This window comes from Rhamphochromis longiceps, linkage group LG23 (assembly GCF_057381845.1).
Source record: "Rhamphochromis longiceps isolate RC_006_pf linkage group LG23, R_longiceps_female_GT1.1, whole genome shotgun sequence".
In the NCBI taxonomy this organism is placed as follows: Eukaryota; Metazoa; Chordata; class Actinopteri; order Cichliformes; family Cichlidae; genus Rhamphochromis; species Rhamphochromis longiceps.
In genome coordinates, this window is record NC_140578.1 from 18,184,892 (window position 1) to 18,200,674 (window position 15,783).

General features: G+C 37.9%; 2 protein-coding genes across 5 annotated transcripts in view; one reads left to right on the forward strand and one right to left on the reverse strand.

The window, feature by feature from the left end:
* Positions 1 to 4,612: 4,612 nt before the first annotated feature.
* Positions 4,613 to 15,783, forward strand: part of LOC146641577 (adhesion G protein-coupled receptor G7-like) — a gene marked incomplete at its 5' end in the record, with an annotated part of 77,098 nt that continues 65,927 nt past the window's right edge. Inside the window, 9 exons of the mRNA XM_085398190.1 lie at positions 4,613 to 5,741; positions 6,312 to 6,416; positions 6,497 to 6,606; positions 6,779 to 6,919; positions 7,010 to 7,098; positions 7,710 to 7,858; positions 8,318 to 8,431; positions 8,627 to 8,817; positions 12,663 to 12,815. Coding sequence (XP_085254316.1) covers positions 4,613 to 5,741; positions 6,312 to 6,416; positions 6,497 to 6,606; positions 6,779 to 6,919; positions 7,010 to 7,098; positions 7,710 to 7,858; positions 8,318 to 8,431; positions 8,627 to 8,817; positions 12,663 to 12,815 — 2,181 coding nt within the window. The remainder of the gene's footprint in view (positions 5,742 to 6,311; positions 6,417 to 6,496; positions 6,607 to 6,778; positions 6,920 to 7,009; positions 7,099 to 7,709; positions 7,859 to 8,317; positions 8,432 to 8,626; positions 8,818 to 12,662; positions 12,816 to 15,783) is intronic.
* On the reverse strand, positions 9,577 to 12,152 carry LOC146641578 (uncharacterized). Of its 4 annotated transcripts, none has more exons than XM_085399574.1 (5): positions 12,029 to 12,152; positions 11,244 to 11,285; positions 11,004 to 11,103; positions 10,586 to 10,681; positions 9,578 to 10,106 (listed from the first exon to the last, which is right to left on the reverse strand). In XM_085399574.1, the coding sequence occupies exons 3-5, from the start codon at positions 11,085 to 11,087 to the stop codon at positions 9,774 to 9,776; spliced, it is 513 nt and encodes a 170-aa protein (XP_085255700.1). In that variant the 5' UTR covers positions 11,088 to 11,103; positions 11,244 to 11,285; positions 12,029 to 12,152; the 3' UTR covers positions 9,578 to 9,773. The 4 variants fall into 4 exon arrangements, with proteins under 4 accessions (XP_085255696.1, XP_085255700.1, XP_085255701.1 ...); XM_085399575.1 differs by having other exon boundaries at positions 11,244 to 11,279; positions 12,029 to 12,064; XM_085399571.1 differs by lacking the exon at positions 11,244 to 11,285 and having other exon boundaries at positions 12,029 to 12,114.

A 15,783-nucleotide genomic window follows, 5' to 3' on the forward strand; every position in this document is an offset into this window, starting at 1 on the left:
AAGGCGAGGAATCCAGGCGGGGGCCTATGGGTACATCTTTCACTATCTTACAATGCTGTGATTGCAGCCATTCCCCAGCTCTCTGTAAATGGTACTCATGGCCATTGATCAGTCGTCTTTGATCAGTGGTCTTTGATCAATGATCTTTGATCACTAGTTGTTGATCAATGGTCATGAGAATTTGCATAATTATGATGAAGAAACTAACCTCCCAGCCTACTGTTCCTTCAGTGGTGCTAGTTTCTCATTATACAAATGTACTGTTTATAAGATTGGGGAAACCTGCAGTCAGCTGAGACTGAAGAAGTCACTTAGATGAGTGACGAAACGTTTCTCCCACTGAAAACGCTATGTCCAGATGAACAGAATCAACTTTTTGGGACTTGGAGTTGATGTTCCTCACTTTTGCCTAATAATGATTTACATTTCAGGTGTAGAGAGGTTGACCCAAACATGGAAGCTTTTTTGTTCCATTTAACTCATAAGGAGCAGTGGGCAGCCACCAGCATGGTCAGCATCAGTGGTCATTACTTGTTTTTTTCTGTACATTTGAATTCTGGGTTAAATTGTCCTAAAACAAAACTCCCCCTACTGAATAATTTACAGCCAGTCCCTGTAAACTGGCTCTAAATTATTAGAGTGGGTGTCAAATGTAAGGCTCGAGGCTCACAGTCGGCTCATAAATGTTCGATTTTAACTGTATTTTCATGAGTTTTACTGCTTGTCCTGCTGATAAAGACCTCCCCCATGTGCATTCATACCACACTAAAGTAATTAAGTAATAGATAAAAAGTTCAATGACAGAAAAGTTGCATTTTCTTTGTGTACTATAGAAATCTCTCTGTTATTTATTTATTTATTTATTTTACAATCGGCTCATAATAATAATAATAATAATAATAATAATAATAATAATAATAATAATAATAAAAAGGTAGAGGACAGTGCGCTACCAGGACGTCTCTGTAATTTTACAAAACGATTGTTTAAAGTTTAAACCCAAAGAGTCATGCTGACAGATTTCTTTGATTAACTACATTAGCATTTCTCTATCATGTAGAAAAAAAAGACATACGATTGTAGCAACACTTCTTTTTCCCATATTAAGATATCTCATGGATTGCAGTTAAACTTCTGTACAGTGACAAAAAGAAGGGTTTCACTGGTCAGGACCACTTAAAGGCAAAGTGGGTGGTGCATGGTCCATGATGTAAAATGAGTTGGACATCACTGCTATACAGTATTATGGTGTTTCTATTATTTTGACCTGTTTTTGATGAACACGTGTTACCTTTACCTTCACTGCTGCTGACTGTAGGTCCTTGATCGTTTTACAATAAAAACAAAAACGACATTAAAAGTTTGCAGATACTGAGATTTACCAGTGACACTTCAGGTTTCACACTGTGCACCTTCCCTACGGTAAATCACACCATATTTATTGATTTAGCACCTTTTACGAAGGTGGACTGCAGTTCAAAGTCCTTTATAGGTAACTTATGAGCAAAGACAGTCGATACAGGAACTTTTTCCTGAAAAAAACGTGCAGTAAAACAATCATGTGTTATATGATCTGGTGGCTCATTGTGAAGCAGAATAATGCAGCTGAATGGTTTCATGCAGACTCACAGAGTGGCGTCTTTAAATATGTAAACTTTTACCAAACCGGACAAACAGGAAATCTGATTTGCAGCAGCTCATCATCATGGATGGCTGGGTTTGGCTCGTTTTCACTCTGGGTAAGAACAACTGAGTTTATCTGATTGTTGCTGGCATTTCTGGAGTTGTTAGTGAGACACAGTGTGACCTAAGTCACATCATATGATACCATAAAACACAATTTCTACTGTATTTTTTCCTTGACAACAATAACTATTATTTTAGTCATCACTGAAATCTCATCTAAGTCAAACTTGATTTTTCTTAATTTTAGATAAATAAGGTTAAACTAATGTTTACAGTATGAACAGATAAGTTATGCATGCAATATATAAAATTATTTATATAATTTGTCTATTTTTTTTTTTTGCTTTTCTCAGACTTAACCCAACAATTAAAAACATCTCAGCAACAGAATGGAAAAACATGTCATTTTATTGTTTTGGTTAATTTGTCATTCCCCAAAAGTTGATTCTGTTCATCTGGACGTAGCGTTTTCAGTGGGCGAAACATTTCCTCCTAAGTCATCCAAGTGACTTATTTAGTCTCAGGTGACTGGTGGATTCCCCAACCTTATAAACAGTACATTTGCACAATGACTGATACCAGCCCACTGAATGAAAAATGGGCTGGGAGGTCAGTTCCTTGATTGTTAATATAAAAATTGTGAGACTAAAGAAATCACTTTGATGACTGCTGTTTCTTCCACTAAAGATGCTACATCCAAATGAACAGACTCAAGTTTTTGGGATTTCCTTGCCTGGATGATTGAGCATGTATCAAGACTTTTCTTTGTCATTATCTTTATAACTAGCAAACTCTGTGATATATATACCTGTATATACACACACGAGTGCAGAATTTGTATTAATTATTTTTCTACATCATATAGATGTTGATGCTCACAGTGATCTATGCAGTGTCTGTTAAACACTTTTTTTTTCTATTTTTTATGTCACTGCTCGAGATTAATTGTTTGCAAAACTATGACTGTTATGTGTGTCCCATAATCATAATGAGCAGTGCCCAGCTATAAAACATAACAGTTCATCATAAAACAGCCCAGATTTTCTCTGTGGATCAAGCCTAGGCATCATTATCAAGTAAAGAGTTATTAATTAGTTGCAACACTAGATTGTAGACTTGTACTTAATTGACACATTGGTGTTTTTCTTAAAAAAGTTATAGAAAACAGAAGTGTTACACAATAAATCGTTCCCTATTACCTTTCAGGAGCTCCATATTAATAGATTTTAGTACTGAGTGCATTTTTGTCATTCAGACTTTTATTTCAGACTGAAAAAAACATTACTGGATATCAGGGTTCAGATGTTCATGTCCCCTCAGGTTGAAATTGAATGACCTGAGTAGTCCTGATTCTACCTGTACTGCTACCATCAGATCATCATTTTAATGTGCAGTACCTGTAAAACTATCTGTATCAGCCTAAGCTGTGCATTGTGTTTAATAACAACACACTAAAGTCATGGTAAGCACAGAAAATACTCTACATTTAATTTGTAGTACTTTTATAGTATTTGTTTTTTACATATCACTTCTGCTGACAATCACTAATTACAAAGCATGTTAACATTGCTAATGTCAAACTGATCATTGTAATGCTGATGCGTTTCCCACATCTGTTCCTTTAGCCTCCTCCACAGCTGGAGCAGAGTTGACTGCAATAACAGACATCCCTGATACTGCAACTACTGCACTCCTGCCCACTGCTCTTCCTGATCATTCTACTACCTCACAAAATATTACTACTACACCAAGCTTCACCGCTTCACAAAGCATTACTGCACCAAGCCTTACTACTACACAAAACATTAGTACTGCATCAAGCATTACTACTGCCACACAAAACATTACTACTGCATCAAGCATTACTACTGCCACACAAAACATTGCTACTGCACCAAGCATTACTACTGCTACACAAAACATTACTACTGCATCAAGCATTACTACTGCCACACAAAACATTACTACTGCATCAAGCATTACTACTGCCACACAAAACATTACTACTGCACCAAGCATTACTACTGCTACACAAAACATTACTACTGCATCAAGCATTACTACTGCCACACAAAACATTACTACTGCATCAAGCATCACTACTGCCACACAAAACATTACTACTGCACCAAGCATTACTACTGCATCAAGCATTACTACTGCCACACAAAACATTACTACTGCATCAAGCATTACTACTGCCACACAAAACATTACTACTGCACCAAGCATCACTACTGCCACACAAAACATTACTACTGCACCAAGCATCACTACTGCCACACAAAACATTACTACTGCACCAAGCATCACTACTGCTACACAAAACATTACTACTGCCACACAAAACATTACTACTGCACCAAGCATCACTACTGCTACACAAAACATTACTAGTACTACACAAAACATTACTACTGCACCAAACCTTACTACTACACAAAACATTACTACTGCACCAAGCATCACTACTGCTACACAAAACATTACTAGTACTACACAAAACATTACTACTGCATCGAGCAGTACTACTGCTACACAAAACATTACTACTGCCACACAAAACATTACTACTGCACCAAGCATCACTACTGCTACACAAAACATTACTAGTACTACACAAAACATTACTACTGCACCAAACCTTACTACTACACAAAACATTACTACTGCACCAAGCATCACTACTGCTACACAAAACATTACTAGTACTACACAAAACATTACTACTGCACCAAGCATCACTACTGCTACACAAAACATTACTACTGCACCGAGCATCACTACTGCTACACAAAACATTACTAGTAGTACACAAAACATTACTACTGCACCAAGCATCACTACTGCTACACAAAACATTACTACTGCCACACAAAACATTACTACTGCACCAAACCTTACTACTACACAAAACATTACTACTGCACCGAGCATCACTACTGCTACACAAAACATTACTACTGCACCAAACCTTACTACTACACAAAACATTACTACTGCACCGAGCATCACTACTGCTACACAAAACATTACTACTGCTACACAAAACATTACTACTGCACCAAGCATCACTACTGCTACACAAAACATTACTAGTACTACACAAAACATTACTACTGCACCAAGCCTTACTACTACACAAAACATTATTACTGCATCGAGCATTACTACTGCTACACAAAACATTACTACTGCACCAAGCATCACTACTGCTACACAAAACATTACTAGTACTACACAAAACATTACTACTGCACCAAGTGCTACTGCTACTACTACACAACACATTGCTACTACTCCAAGCACTACTGCTACTATTACACAAAACATTGCTACTGTACCAAGCATTACAAATACTACACAAAACATTACTATTGCACCGAGCATCACTACTGCTACACAAAACATTACTACTGCACCAATCATCACTACTGCTACACAAAACATTACTAGTACTACACAAAACATTACTACTGCACCAAGCATCACTACTGCTACACAAAACATTACAAGTACTACACAAAACATTACTACTGCACCAAGCCTTACTACTACACAAAACATTACTACTGCATCAAGCATTACTACTGCTACACAAAACATTACTACTGCACCAAGCCTTACTACTACACAAAACATTACTACTGCATCAAGCATTACTACTGCTACACAAAACATTACTACTGCCACACAAAACATTACCACTGCACCAAGCATCACTACTGCTACACAAAACATTACTAGTACTACACAAAACATTACTAGTACTCCAAGCACTACTGCTACTACTACACAAAAAATTACTGCAACTACACAAAACATTACTACTGCACCAAATGTTACTACTATTACACAAAACTTTACTACTTCCCCAACAATTCCTATTACTACATCTAAAACTTACACTACACCTTCTACTTCTACTAGTACTACATCTCCAACTTCAGTTACCCCGCCTACCACCACTGCCCTGAAATGTGATAATGGAGGGGAAAACGTAAACGGTGTCTGCCTCTGTCCTGATGAATGGACTGGAGAGACATGCTCAGAAGGTAAGAACAAACAAACAAACAAACAAAGAAGGTTGAATTTTTTGTTCACTTTTTAGATTTGCAGAAAACAGCAACTATGTGATGCTATTAGCCGCAAGCTGATGCTTTGTGTCAGTAATTTACTTTTATATTTGTTGTTACATTAAAGTTTACATAAATTACATTTTTTTCTGTGATATAAAGATGTGGGAAACCACAACCAGATCGTTAACTGAAATAAATAACTAACCAACACTTTGAGCAGTCATTACATGTCCAAACTTAGGATCTTCGGGTCTTTACTTTATTGTGTGATCCAGCTTTTAAACTACAAAAATCCTGTCTCAGTTATAAAACAAAACAAAACAATAAGAGAGGGTTATGCAAATGCAATTTTAAAAGAACATGCCATTGGAGTCCGCTCAAATGTGATTGGTCAACAGTCAACAGCATTCAGATTGTAAATAATCACTGAAACTCAAATTCTTTCTCTAAACATGGATCATCGATTTTTTTCCACTTTTGTATTTTTATATAAATAACTAATTATATGTTTTTTCTGCCTATATTTTAATACCTTTGTCTTCTTAGTAAATTTCTGCGCAGCCCAACGATTTGAAGGATTCAGGTTCCCCCGTACACCCATTGGTTGGTTCGCATATTCTGATGAAATATGTGAAGTGGGAACAAGTGGCGGTAAGTCATCCCTTCAGTCCAACATCACTTTGTCAGGTACACCCCAATGTAGTGATGTTTGTCTTTCTATCCCCACTCAGCTGGAAAACCTCAGGCTTCAACCAGATGCTTGTTCATGAGCGAATCACCAGGTTTCAACACTCTACATATCTTCCAGTGTAACCTGACACTCAGTGATATACAACAAAATGTAAGAACTGTTTTTATTCTTCTGAAGACTTATTACTTGATGGTCTTATACAGTTGCAGCTTGAACTGAGTATTTTATGTAATCCGGTAAAAAGGCAGCAAGACATGCACAGGATTACACATTCATTTAAGGACCACAAAAAAAAAAGAAAAAACGTATTTCTTCCACTCAGCTGACCAGTCCAGCTGATTTAGAGATGCTGGCAACCAGCACTCAGATTCTGACATCCAACCCAGAAGAGCTGACGGCCGAAAATGTTACAGCAGCGGCTGAGATCGCCAACACACTGCTGCTGTCTGCAAACGCCACAGAGGTACAAACAGTCAACAAAACTTAAGAAAAAACCCTGCTGTAGCATCAGTAGTTACTGACTGTAGCATCCTGGTTCATGTTTGTGTTGCAGAGTGTCAGAGTGGCAGCAGTAGCAACGGTCAGTCAGCTGCTGAACACCACTGTATCAGATGACACAGAGGAAAACAACACAACTCTGGGGTGAAGTACTAAGAATAAAATATTAATCTATTAACTCATATGACGTCTTCAATTGTGTTTAGCTTAAATTAGCCGCTTTTCCTGGTTTAAAGCAACTATACTCACTAGGTACTTCATTAAATACACATTGATTGTTGCAGGTTGGACTGATGCTCTTTTAACTTCAGAACTGCATAGATTCAACAATTTGCTGGAAATGTTCCTCAAATTTTGGTCCATATTGTCATGATAGCATTGCACAATTGCTAGAGATTTTTTGGTTGCACACCCATAAACCCTTTTTCAGGCTGTTTTCTGTAAACTCGACATTTAAAGAGAACACCCGTTTTAAGCAAATATCCCAGCAGATCATCAGTTTCCAAAATACTCAGACCAGTGCATTTGACACCAAAAAACTACATTCAAAGTCCCAACCTGTCCCCATTCTAATGATTAGTTTGAAATCCAAGATGGTCATCTTGACTATGTCTATATGCATGCATGTACTGAGTCACTGCCATGTGATTTGCTAATTAGATACTTTCATTAATGAGCAATTTTGTAAATGTATCTAACAGACCAGTGAGTGTAAGACAGCCTGTTTTGTGGTTGCTTTTGTTTGTTATGTCCAGGCTGACGGTGACTCTGGACCAGCTCTCAGTGAACCTCAGCCTCAGTCTCAATGCATCTCAATCTCAGGTGGTTCAGCCAAACCTGGTGGTCCAGTCGGCACAGATCCCTGCTGCAAACACTCAGGGAGTCCAGTTCACTTCTCTTAGAGGTCAGTGAGAAACGGTGTTAAAGAAAAGTAATCCTCCAATTTTTTAATTTTTTTTCCCCCATTTTACTGCTTTTCATCCCTTACATACAGTTTGGGTCAAATTTGACTAAATTTGACACTAATAAAAATACGCTAATAAAACTTTTAACATTCAAGGCATATCTGTTCAGATAGATATTATATCCACTGGTGTGCGTCAAGTCAAGAAATATTGTGGTTTTAGGGAATCTTTAAACTGTAAAACTGTGTTGAAGTGGGGACAGTTAACAGAACTGTTTGTGTTCCCCCCACAGTTGTCCAGGTTCTTGCATGGACAGGCACCCACAGGTCTCCTCTCAGAATATCATGTTGTAGTGGAACAATTTCAATATTTGTAGCTTTAAGATTAAAGATCCAGTGGTAAGGTTCTGCATTTTTTATTATGTGATCACAAACAGCTCACTTCTTTTGCTGCTACAGGGACATCTGGCAGTTTTGTAGCTGAGAGAATTCAGCTGAACACAAATGCAACACAGGTTGTGGTGGAAAACGGTTTCATAGCTGATGCCCTCATTTATGTAAGATTCCCTCAAGGTGAGTTTTCTAGACTTACACAGTCTTACAACAGAACTTGTTAAGATGCTTAAGGTGTCACTAAGAGGTATTTAAGAGAGCTGTTTTAGTTTGTTATTAATAAAAATGGAGCACTTCTATTTCAGACATTGTCAGTTCTTGTTACACCCACACAAAAGTTTACCAACTGCAGTGGATTTCTTTCTCTTATGTCAGGCAAAGGTGTCAGAAGTCGTCAGACAGACTCAAACGTCTCTCTGGGTTTCGTTCTCTATCAGAACGATCGTTTCTTCCGTTCAAAACTCTACATGAGGCGACGGGCCACCATCAGGGTCCTGTCAGCCAGCGTCAGAGGGCAGGAACCCAACATGGTGCCACAACATGTGGAGATGATGTTCAGGCCAAGAGTAAGAAATCCAGCATTTCAAATTAAAGTCAATTTTAATATTTGTTGACCTATTTTAAGTCAGTTTTATCTTCAAGATTTCAGATAATGGTGACCACTGGACAGCTTTTCCTTCAATAACTTGTGATCTCACCTGACAATGTATCATGTTTGACCTTTATCTGCAGGTTTAGGGCACACAGATACACTGTAAACCCAAATCAGTTGACTGAACTTAAAACATTTGTGGAAACTGATTACCTCAAAAGTTTTAAGTACACAAACTCATCTTTTCTAAGTATGGGGTACTCAAAATTTGTATTTATTGTTAACTTAAAAATTTTAAATTATATTTTTATTTTATTAATTGAGCTTTACTTAAAAACTATATACTTTAATTTTAATATTTTTGTGTTTTTTGTAGTTTACTATTTTGATCCAACACAATGCAATTATATTACAAACTAAACGCAAATTATATGATTATTAATTAAAAGAAATTTATTATTAAATGTTTGAGTGTAGACTAGTAAAAAAAATTAGAGAAATTCATTTACTTTACATTTTGTTTATTTAACATTTTTTATGGAAATGTAAAAACATCACTTAGTGTTTTTATAAAACCACTAACATGGACATTGGCACCATAAAGTGAGCATTATAAATTCAATGTAGAACATGTATCTTTTTATAAAATCACAAAGGACAACATCAGTCCTAATTGCATCTTTCTCAAAATACAAAGTCAAATACTAATCACTTTTGTTTGAAAAAGAAATGAAAAACAATTTTATAAAATGGGTACAAATAAAGATGATCATCTTCCAAATAACCAGAGCAAAGTTAGGTAAACTGATGGAGTTAAATCCACCCAAAGTCTGTAGTAAACTTAAAGTGCTTTAAATAAAGTGCTTAAAACAAAGTGCTCAGTAACAGAGTGCATGTCCTAACAAACATTGCCTTATATTCCTTCCAGAACTACTCTTTCAGCAACAAATCATTTTTAAGAGCATGTAGGCAGGGTTTCAGAGGTTTGCCGTCAACAAGCCCCATGAAGATTTTTTGGACAAAGGTAAATGTGTGAACGAGCTTCCTGGGGTAGTCTAAATGCAGAGCATAGATCAAGCCAAACAATAAGGCAAATGCATCTGCAAATCTGGGAATATCACGCATCACCAAGTCGCCTTCCACCACAATGGCCATGCTTGAGGAAGTAAAATGGACTGGACTGGTCTGGGAAGCGCCGTCGGTAACCACTGTGAGAAGGGCAACTGGAGTGTCAATGAGGGTCGACTCATCCAATGTGTCCGCCTGGAATAGACACAGTATCAATAAGTAAGGTTGGTTTGAGAGAATGTGACAAGCAAGACCTGTAATCTAGCAAAAAATTCAGCAGTGTAGTGGGTTACTTTGTAACGGGTTAGGGTACTCTACTTTTTTGAAAAATGTACATTAACGCGTTAGCTTCTTGCATTACATAATTAGTATGTTTGTTATTTTTCTAAAAAAAAAAAAAAAAAAAGAAGTCATTTTTTATTTTATGACTTTATCTCAAAAAGAAACTAAATCTTGACTTCAGCCTTGTTTTTGGGGCCACCTGCAGCATAGCCGAAGTGCTGTGATACGCCTGTGCCCTGCTCCTGACCCTGTGTGTGTGTGTGAGGGTTTTCTAAAGAGAGGGTATTTTGCTTGTACAATTTGGTAGCTGCTAGGGTATTAAATTGTATTTAAAAAAATCCATGGTGTTTTATCTCACTGGCAGAATTTAAGTGATGCAAAAATACACTTACATTACATGTCTTAAAGAATTCTGGGTCCTCCTCCCGCAGGTATACAGGAAGGGCACGAAGCACTGCAGTGCGTTTCACGTTGATATCAGGCGCCTCCTAAAAAGGGAAAAGAAAAGTTCATTGAACACAAAGTTTTCAGGTGTCATTCTTTTGGGGAGAATACATGTTTATGAAACTGCATGACATGTGACTCTACATAATTTTGGAGACATTTCTTTTAAGACACAACCTTTCTGTCTCTTATGACAAAGAGTCTGTATCTTACTCATTTGACAAAAATCCTACACAGTATTTTAAAGTAACATACCAGATCAGAGCTGTAATCTGTATAAAACACAAATGTTCAAAGCAAGGAAAAATTGAGTTTTTATCAGTGAAACTTTTAATTTGTGTTAATTTTATCATTATCAATATTCACCTGAAGATCATAATGATTCAGGATGGTTCGCAGAGCCTCTGATATCTTGCCAGTCCGTGCAGCCTTCTGTCTGTATAGAGCCATAAGTCGTGGTGTGTGTCTGTCAAGTTCAGCGTAGAACTGGTCAGTGATAATTATATACTCAGCCATCATTACAGCTTTCAAAAATTTCAAAAGTACACTGTACATTTCATGACAAAATAAACACTTAGCATGGTAAAAAAAAAAAAAAAACCTTACAATTACTGCTGTTTACTTTGAGTGCAGTCTTGAATTCTATGGCTGATCATCCAACAGTCCAAAACATAGGTAAGAATTTCAGATGTTACAAAGTCACAGGCCACCATTCCATTTAGTCATGGTAAACAGTAACCCTCTTTTAGTTTTAAGTTTTTACCATATAATCAACATTGTCTCACCATGTATAAATTCTGTTAAGTTGGAAAAAAAAAAAAAGAAAAAAAAAAAAGCACAGAATACATATGAATTTACACTGCAGTTATTATAAAAAACCAAGCCAAACTGCGGGATAAATCTTTGCAAAGACACATTGTTATGCAATAGTACATAATACATCAGTGAGATACTTGTAATATTACACAGAACTTCTACTTACAAACTACTTCTTTTACAGGCTGCTGCTTAAGATAGAAGTTGCCACTGCTAGCTAAGTCACTTTTGAATGATGCTAATGAGAAGAAGAAAAAAACCCGGCCGAACAATGAGGCTGCTGTTGTAAAAACGCCAACTTTCTTGCGTTGGCAATGGGTCGTTAAAATATCACTAAGACACTTTCTTTATGTGCAATTCTTATTAAAACTGTGTTTTAATCGGTTAAAACTGTAAAACTGACGATATCATCGGTTTGAAAAAGAGCGCGAACAACAGCGAACAACAATTCACTACCTGGGTCTGTGCTGTTTAACACAACGGCGCATTCAAAAACAAGTTAATGGCTGCAACATATTAATATACTTGCTTTTTTACGGAAAAAATAAACATAACGAAGGTTCCGTTTTACTTACAAGTTTCTCCAAATGTGCTCTCCGGTCGCTCGAGAAGGGCAGCCATATTGAACAGAATTTTCTGTCAACGTCGTTCAGGTTAGAGAGAAAACGTCATGACGTCATGACGTACAAATGCGGAGCTCGAAAAAAAAAACATTTACTCAAAAATCATAATTAAAAAAGCAGTATTTACTCTTAACTTCTAAGCCATGTACAATTATAACTGTTTGAATCGTTAAGAGAACAGAAAAGTTTTAAGTTGTTTCAACTTTGTGACGCATTTTAATTGTTGTATCCACAAACTTTATAAGTCAGGTGGACTGTTGGGGTTTACAGTGTAGTGAGCAGTGTTTATGGTGTTTTTTATGAGACAGATAAATTAATAAACTTGCAGTAGCTGTAGCAGCTGTGATAATGGTGTAAAAATAGAACAATACCAATATACACATCACAAAGTAAAATATTCATACCTAACTTATGACCAGTTGTGTTTTTATTGTTAAAATGGTTCTGTGTTATTTTCAAAGAACTGCATATGTGCTATAAACTCTAAAAATGTGAAACATACCATCTGCTTTTGAAAGCAAATTGTATGTTTACATGTAAATCAGAGTTCTGGATTTCTGAGTAAGGCTGTGTATTTCTGTTTCAGAACATAAGTGGGACGTCTCTGTACGACTTCTCTTGTGTTTTCTGGAACTACAGTCAGAAGGATTGGAGCACCAGTGGCTGCTCTAAAGGAAACACTTCAGATGGACTCATGAGGTGTTTCTGTAACCACACCACCAACTTTGCTGCTCTCTGGGTGAGGGTCACAACTTTTCAGGGCAATAGATGACGTTACAGTGTTGGGTTGCAAATTTTGAAGCCTATATGATAACCTTCAGATCCAATTAAAACCAAAACACTCAGAAAGATCCTCTGGAAAAGACTAGAATTCTTGGAACAGAGTTTATTAAACAGTGTCATATGAAGAGCAGAACAGTACATTTACAGCAAAAAAACACATGGAAAGCAAGCAAAGCAAACCCTGGGGTGTAGGGTCTTAAAGCACAAACAGCAACAACACACAAAATGACAAAAAGGAAAAAAGCAGCAGTCTGGGGCATATCGACCCTCCTCTTACAAAGGATCAGTGACCGCTCCTCCTGTTGTTTGGTAAATTTCCACCCAACAGCAGGAGGAGGAGCAGGAATTTCCGATCAAATCTACAAATGTCAATATTATCTCAATTATTGATACTTTTCTCCAATCCATTGTTAATCATACTTGCACCTTGCTCCTTTCTTTTAATCTTACACTTATGTTACATACCTTTCTGACCCTACCCCATAACTTTTCAAGCACCAGTCTTACATCCATCATTTTGAAATGTGTCCCTTCATCGGTTTTATGGCCAAAGTGATTCCAAAAGTTTGCAAAACGGCAGCTAACAGTTAATCAATTTGACAATTTTGTCAGGTGCACTTGTCAGAAGTAAACTGGTATCTATGCTAAGAAAGGGTTTTTCTCATCTTCTGGCGGCTGATGCGAGAAACTGAATCCCAGGTGCATGCCCACCGGGGCCAGGTTTGTTTACCGTATAGGTAATGAAAGGGCTGGACACAACGTGGAGCAAAAAAGATGAGCACGGAGAAAAAGGGTCCCAGGTGCATGCTTTAGCAGTGCCAAGTTTAATTAACCCTATGTTTGGACTAGTCACCATTGGCCTTAACACAATCAAAGGTTACTTACTGATCCTAATTACTACATTTTCAAACAGTATTGAACAACATGTGTTCATACAACAAGTGGCACAAACTTCATTAATATAATTAGAGATAATATTTGACTTAAATATGTGGGTCTTGTGATCTCGAACATGTGATTCCATTATATAAAATACTCCAGTATAGGTATATATATATAAAAAAAAAACACCCAGCACTTCAAGCTCGGGTCCTCTACCAGAGGCCTGGGAGCTTGAGGGTCCTGCGCAGTATCTTAGCTGTTATATATATATATATATATATATATATACAGTGTTGGGAAGGTTACTTTTAAAATGTATTCCATTACAGAATACAGAATACATGCCCCAAAATGTATTCTGTAACGTATTCCGTTACGTTACTCAATGACAGTAACGTATTCTGAATACTTTGGATTACTTAATATATTATCATGCTTTTTACAACAACGTGAATGTACTATTGCTGTGTGATTTATTACTATTACTGAAGGTCCGCGACTCCGAACTGTAGTAAAGGGACCTCTGACTAATACGGCGGGGTCCCTGTCGGCTCGTAGCTGAAAAATAGCTTTACTTTGTTGTGTGGGTCAACTTTTCTTGCGACAGACAGAGAGAGGCGTTGAAAGGCTGCTCCAACGGAACTTATTGTTTTCGGAGGAAAACACGAACACGGTGTACAGTCGACTCTTCATAGCTTACTTACAACTGGGCTCGTCAGGCACTCTTCTTGGCTGCAGTGGTTATTATTATATTTACATGCTTCCAGCTCCCGTTTTTCCTCAGTGACAACTCGTACCTTTCCACTCCCCTTTTTCTCCCTCCTCGCGCTCACAGACCCCTAACGTGTATGGCAGTCCATTCTCCCTGCTACACGGAATACACTGCCCATGATGCTACATTCTTTAGAGCTATGCTTGTAGCATTCTGCCTGTTAGCTTAGCACAACAAAAACGAAAAGGCGCTCTCTCACCCAGGAAACACACAGTCGTAGAGAGAGAGAGAGAGCGTCGCCCGGTAACCATGGCAACCGTAACACTGCCGCCTGGAACAACAGAACGTAGCTGTCAAACAAAACCCAAACAGTCCTGACCCGCGACAAAATGAAACAGGAAAGTACTGCAGTGTAATCCATTTATTTCAACAAAGTAACTGTATTCTGAATACCACCTTTTTAAACGGTAACTGTAACGGAATACAGTTACTCATATTTTGTATTTTAAATACGTAACGGCGGTACATGTATTCCGTTACTCCCCAAAACTGTATATATATATATATATATATATATATATATATATATATATATATATATATATATATATATATATAAAAAAAAAAACACCCAGCACGCCCCTGCGGGCGGTTTATCCTTCAAGCTCGGGTCCTCTACCAGAGGCCTGGGAGCTTGAGGGTCCTGCGCAGTATCTTAGCTGTTCCCAGGACTGCGCTCTTCTGGACAGAGATCTCCGATGTTATTCCCGGGATCTGCTGGAGCCACTCGCCTAGCTTGGGAGTCACCGCACCTAGTGCTCCGATTACCACGGGGACCACCGTTACCTTCACCCTCCACATCCTCTCGAGCTCTTCTCTGAGCCCTTGGTATTTCTCCAGCTTCTCGTGTTCCTTCTTCCTGATATTGCTGTCATTCGGAACCGCTACATCGATCACTACGGCCGTCTTCTTCTGTTTGTCTACCACCACTATGTCCGGTTGGTTAGCCACCACCATTTTGTCCGTCTGTATCTGGAAGTCCCACAGGATCTTAGCTCGGTCATTCTCCACCACCCTTGGGGGCATCTCCCATTTTGACCTCGGGACTTCTAGGTTATACTCGGCACAGATGTTCCTGTACACTATGCCGGCCACTTGGTTATGGCGTTCCATGTATGCCTTGCCTGCTAGCATCTTGCACCCTGCTGTTATGTGCTGGATTGTCTCTGGGGCATCTTTACACAGCCTGCACCTGGGGTCTTGCCTGGTGTGATAGACCCCAGCCTCTATGGATCTTGTACTCAGAGCTTGTTCTTGTGCTGCCATGATT

What these genes read in the sequence shown, in the direction of transcription:
- LOC146641578 (XM_085399570.1), bottom strand. Translation starts at nt 11,192, where the DNA reads ATGTACAGTGTACTTTTGAAATTTTTGAAAGCTGTAATGATGGCTGAG. An exon ending in TGAATCATTATGATCTTCAG is followed by an intron (nt 10,682 to 11,003) that starts GTGAATATTGAT and finishes TTCCCTTTTTAG; the next exon opens with GAGGCGCCTGATATCAACGT. An exon ending in AATTCTTTAAGACATGTAAT is followed by an intron (nt 10,107 to 10,585) that starts GTAAGTGTATTT and finishes TGTCTATTCCAG; the next exon opens with GCGGACACATTGGATGAGTC.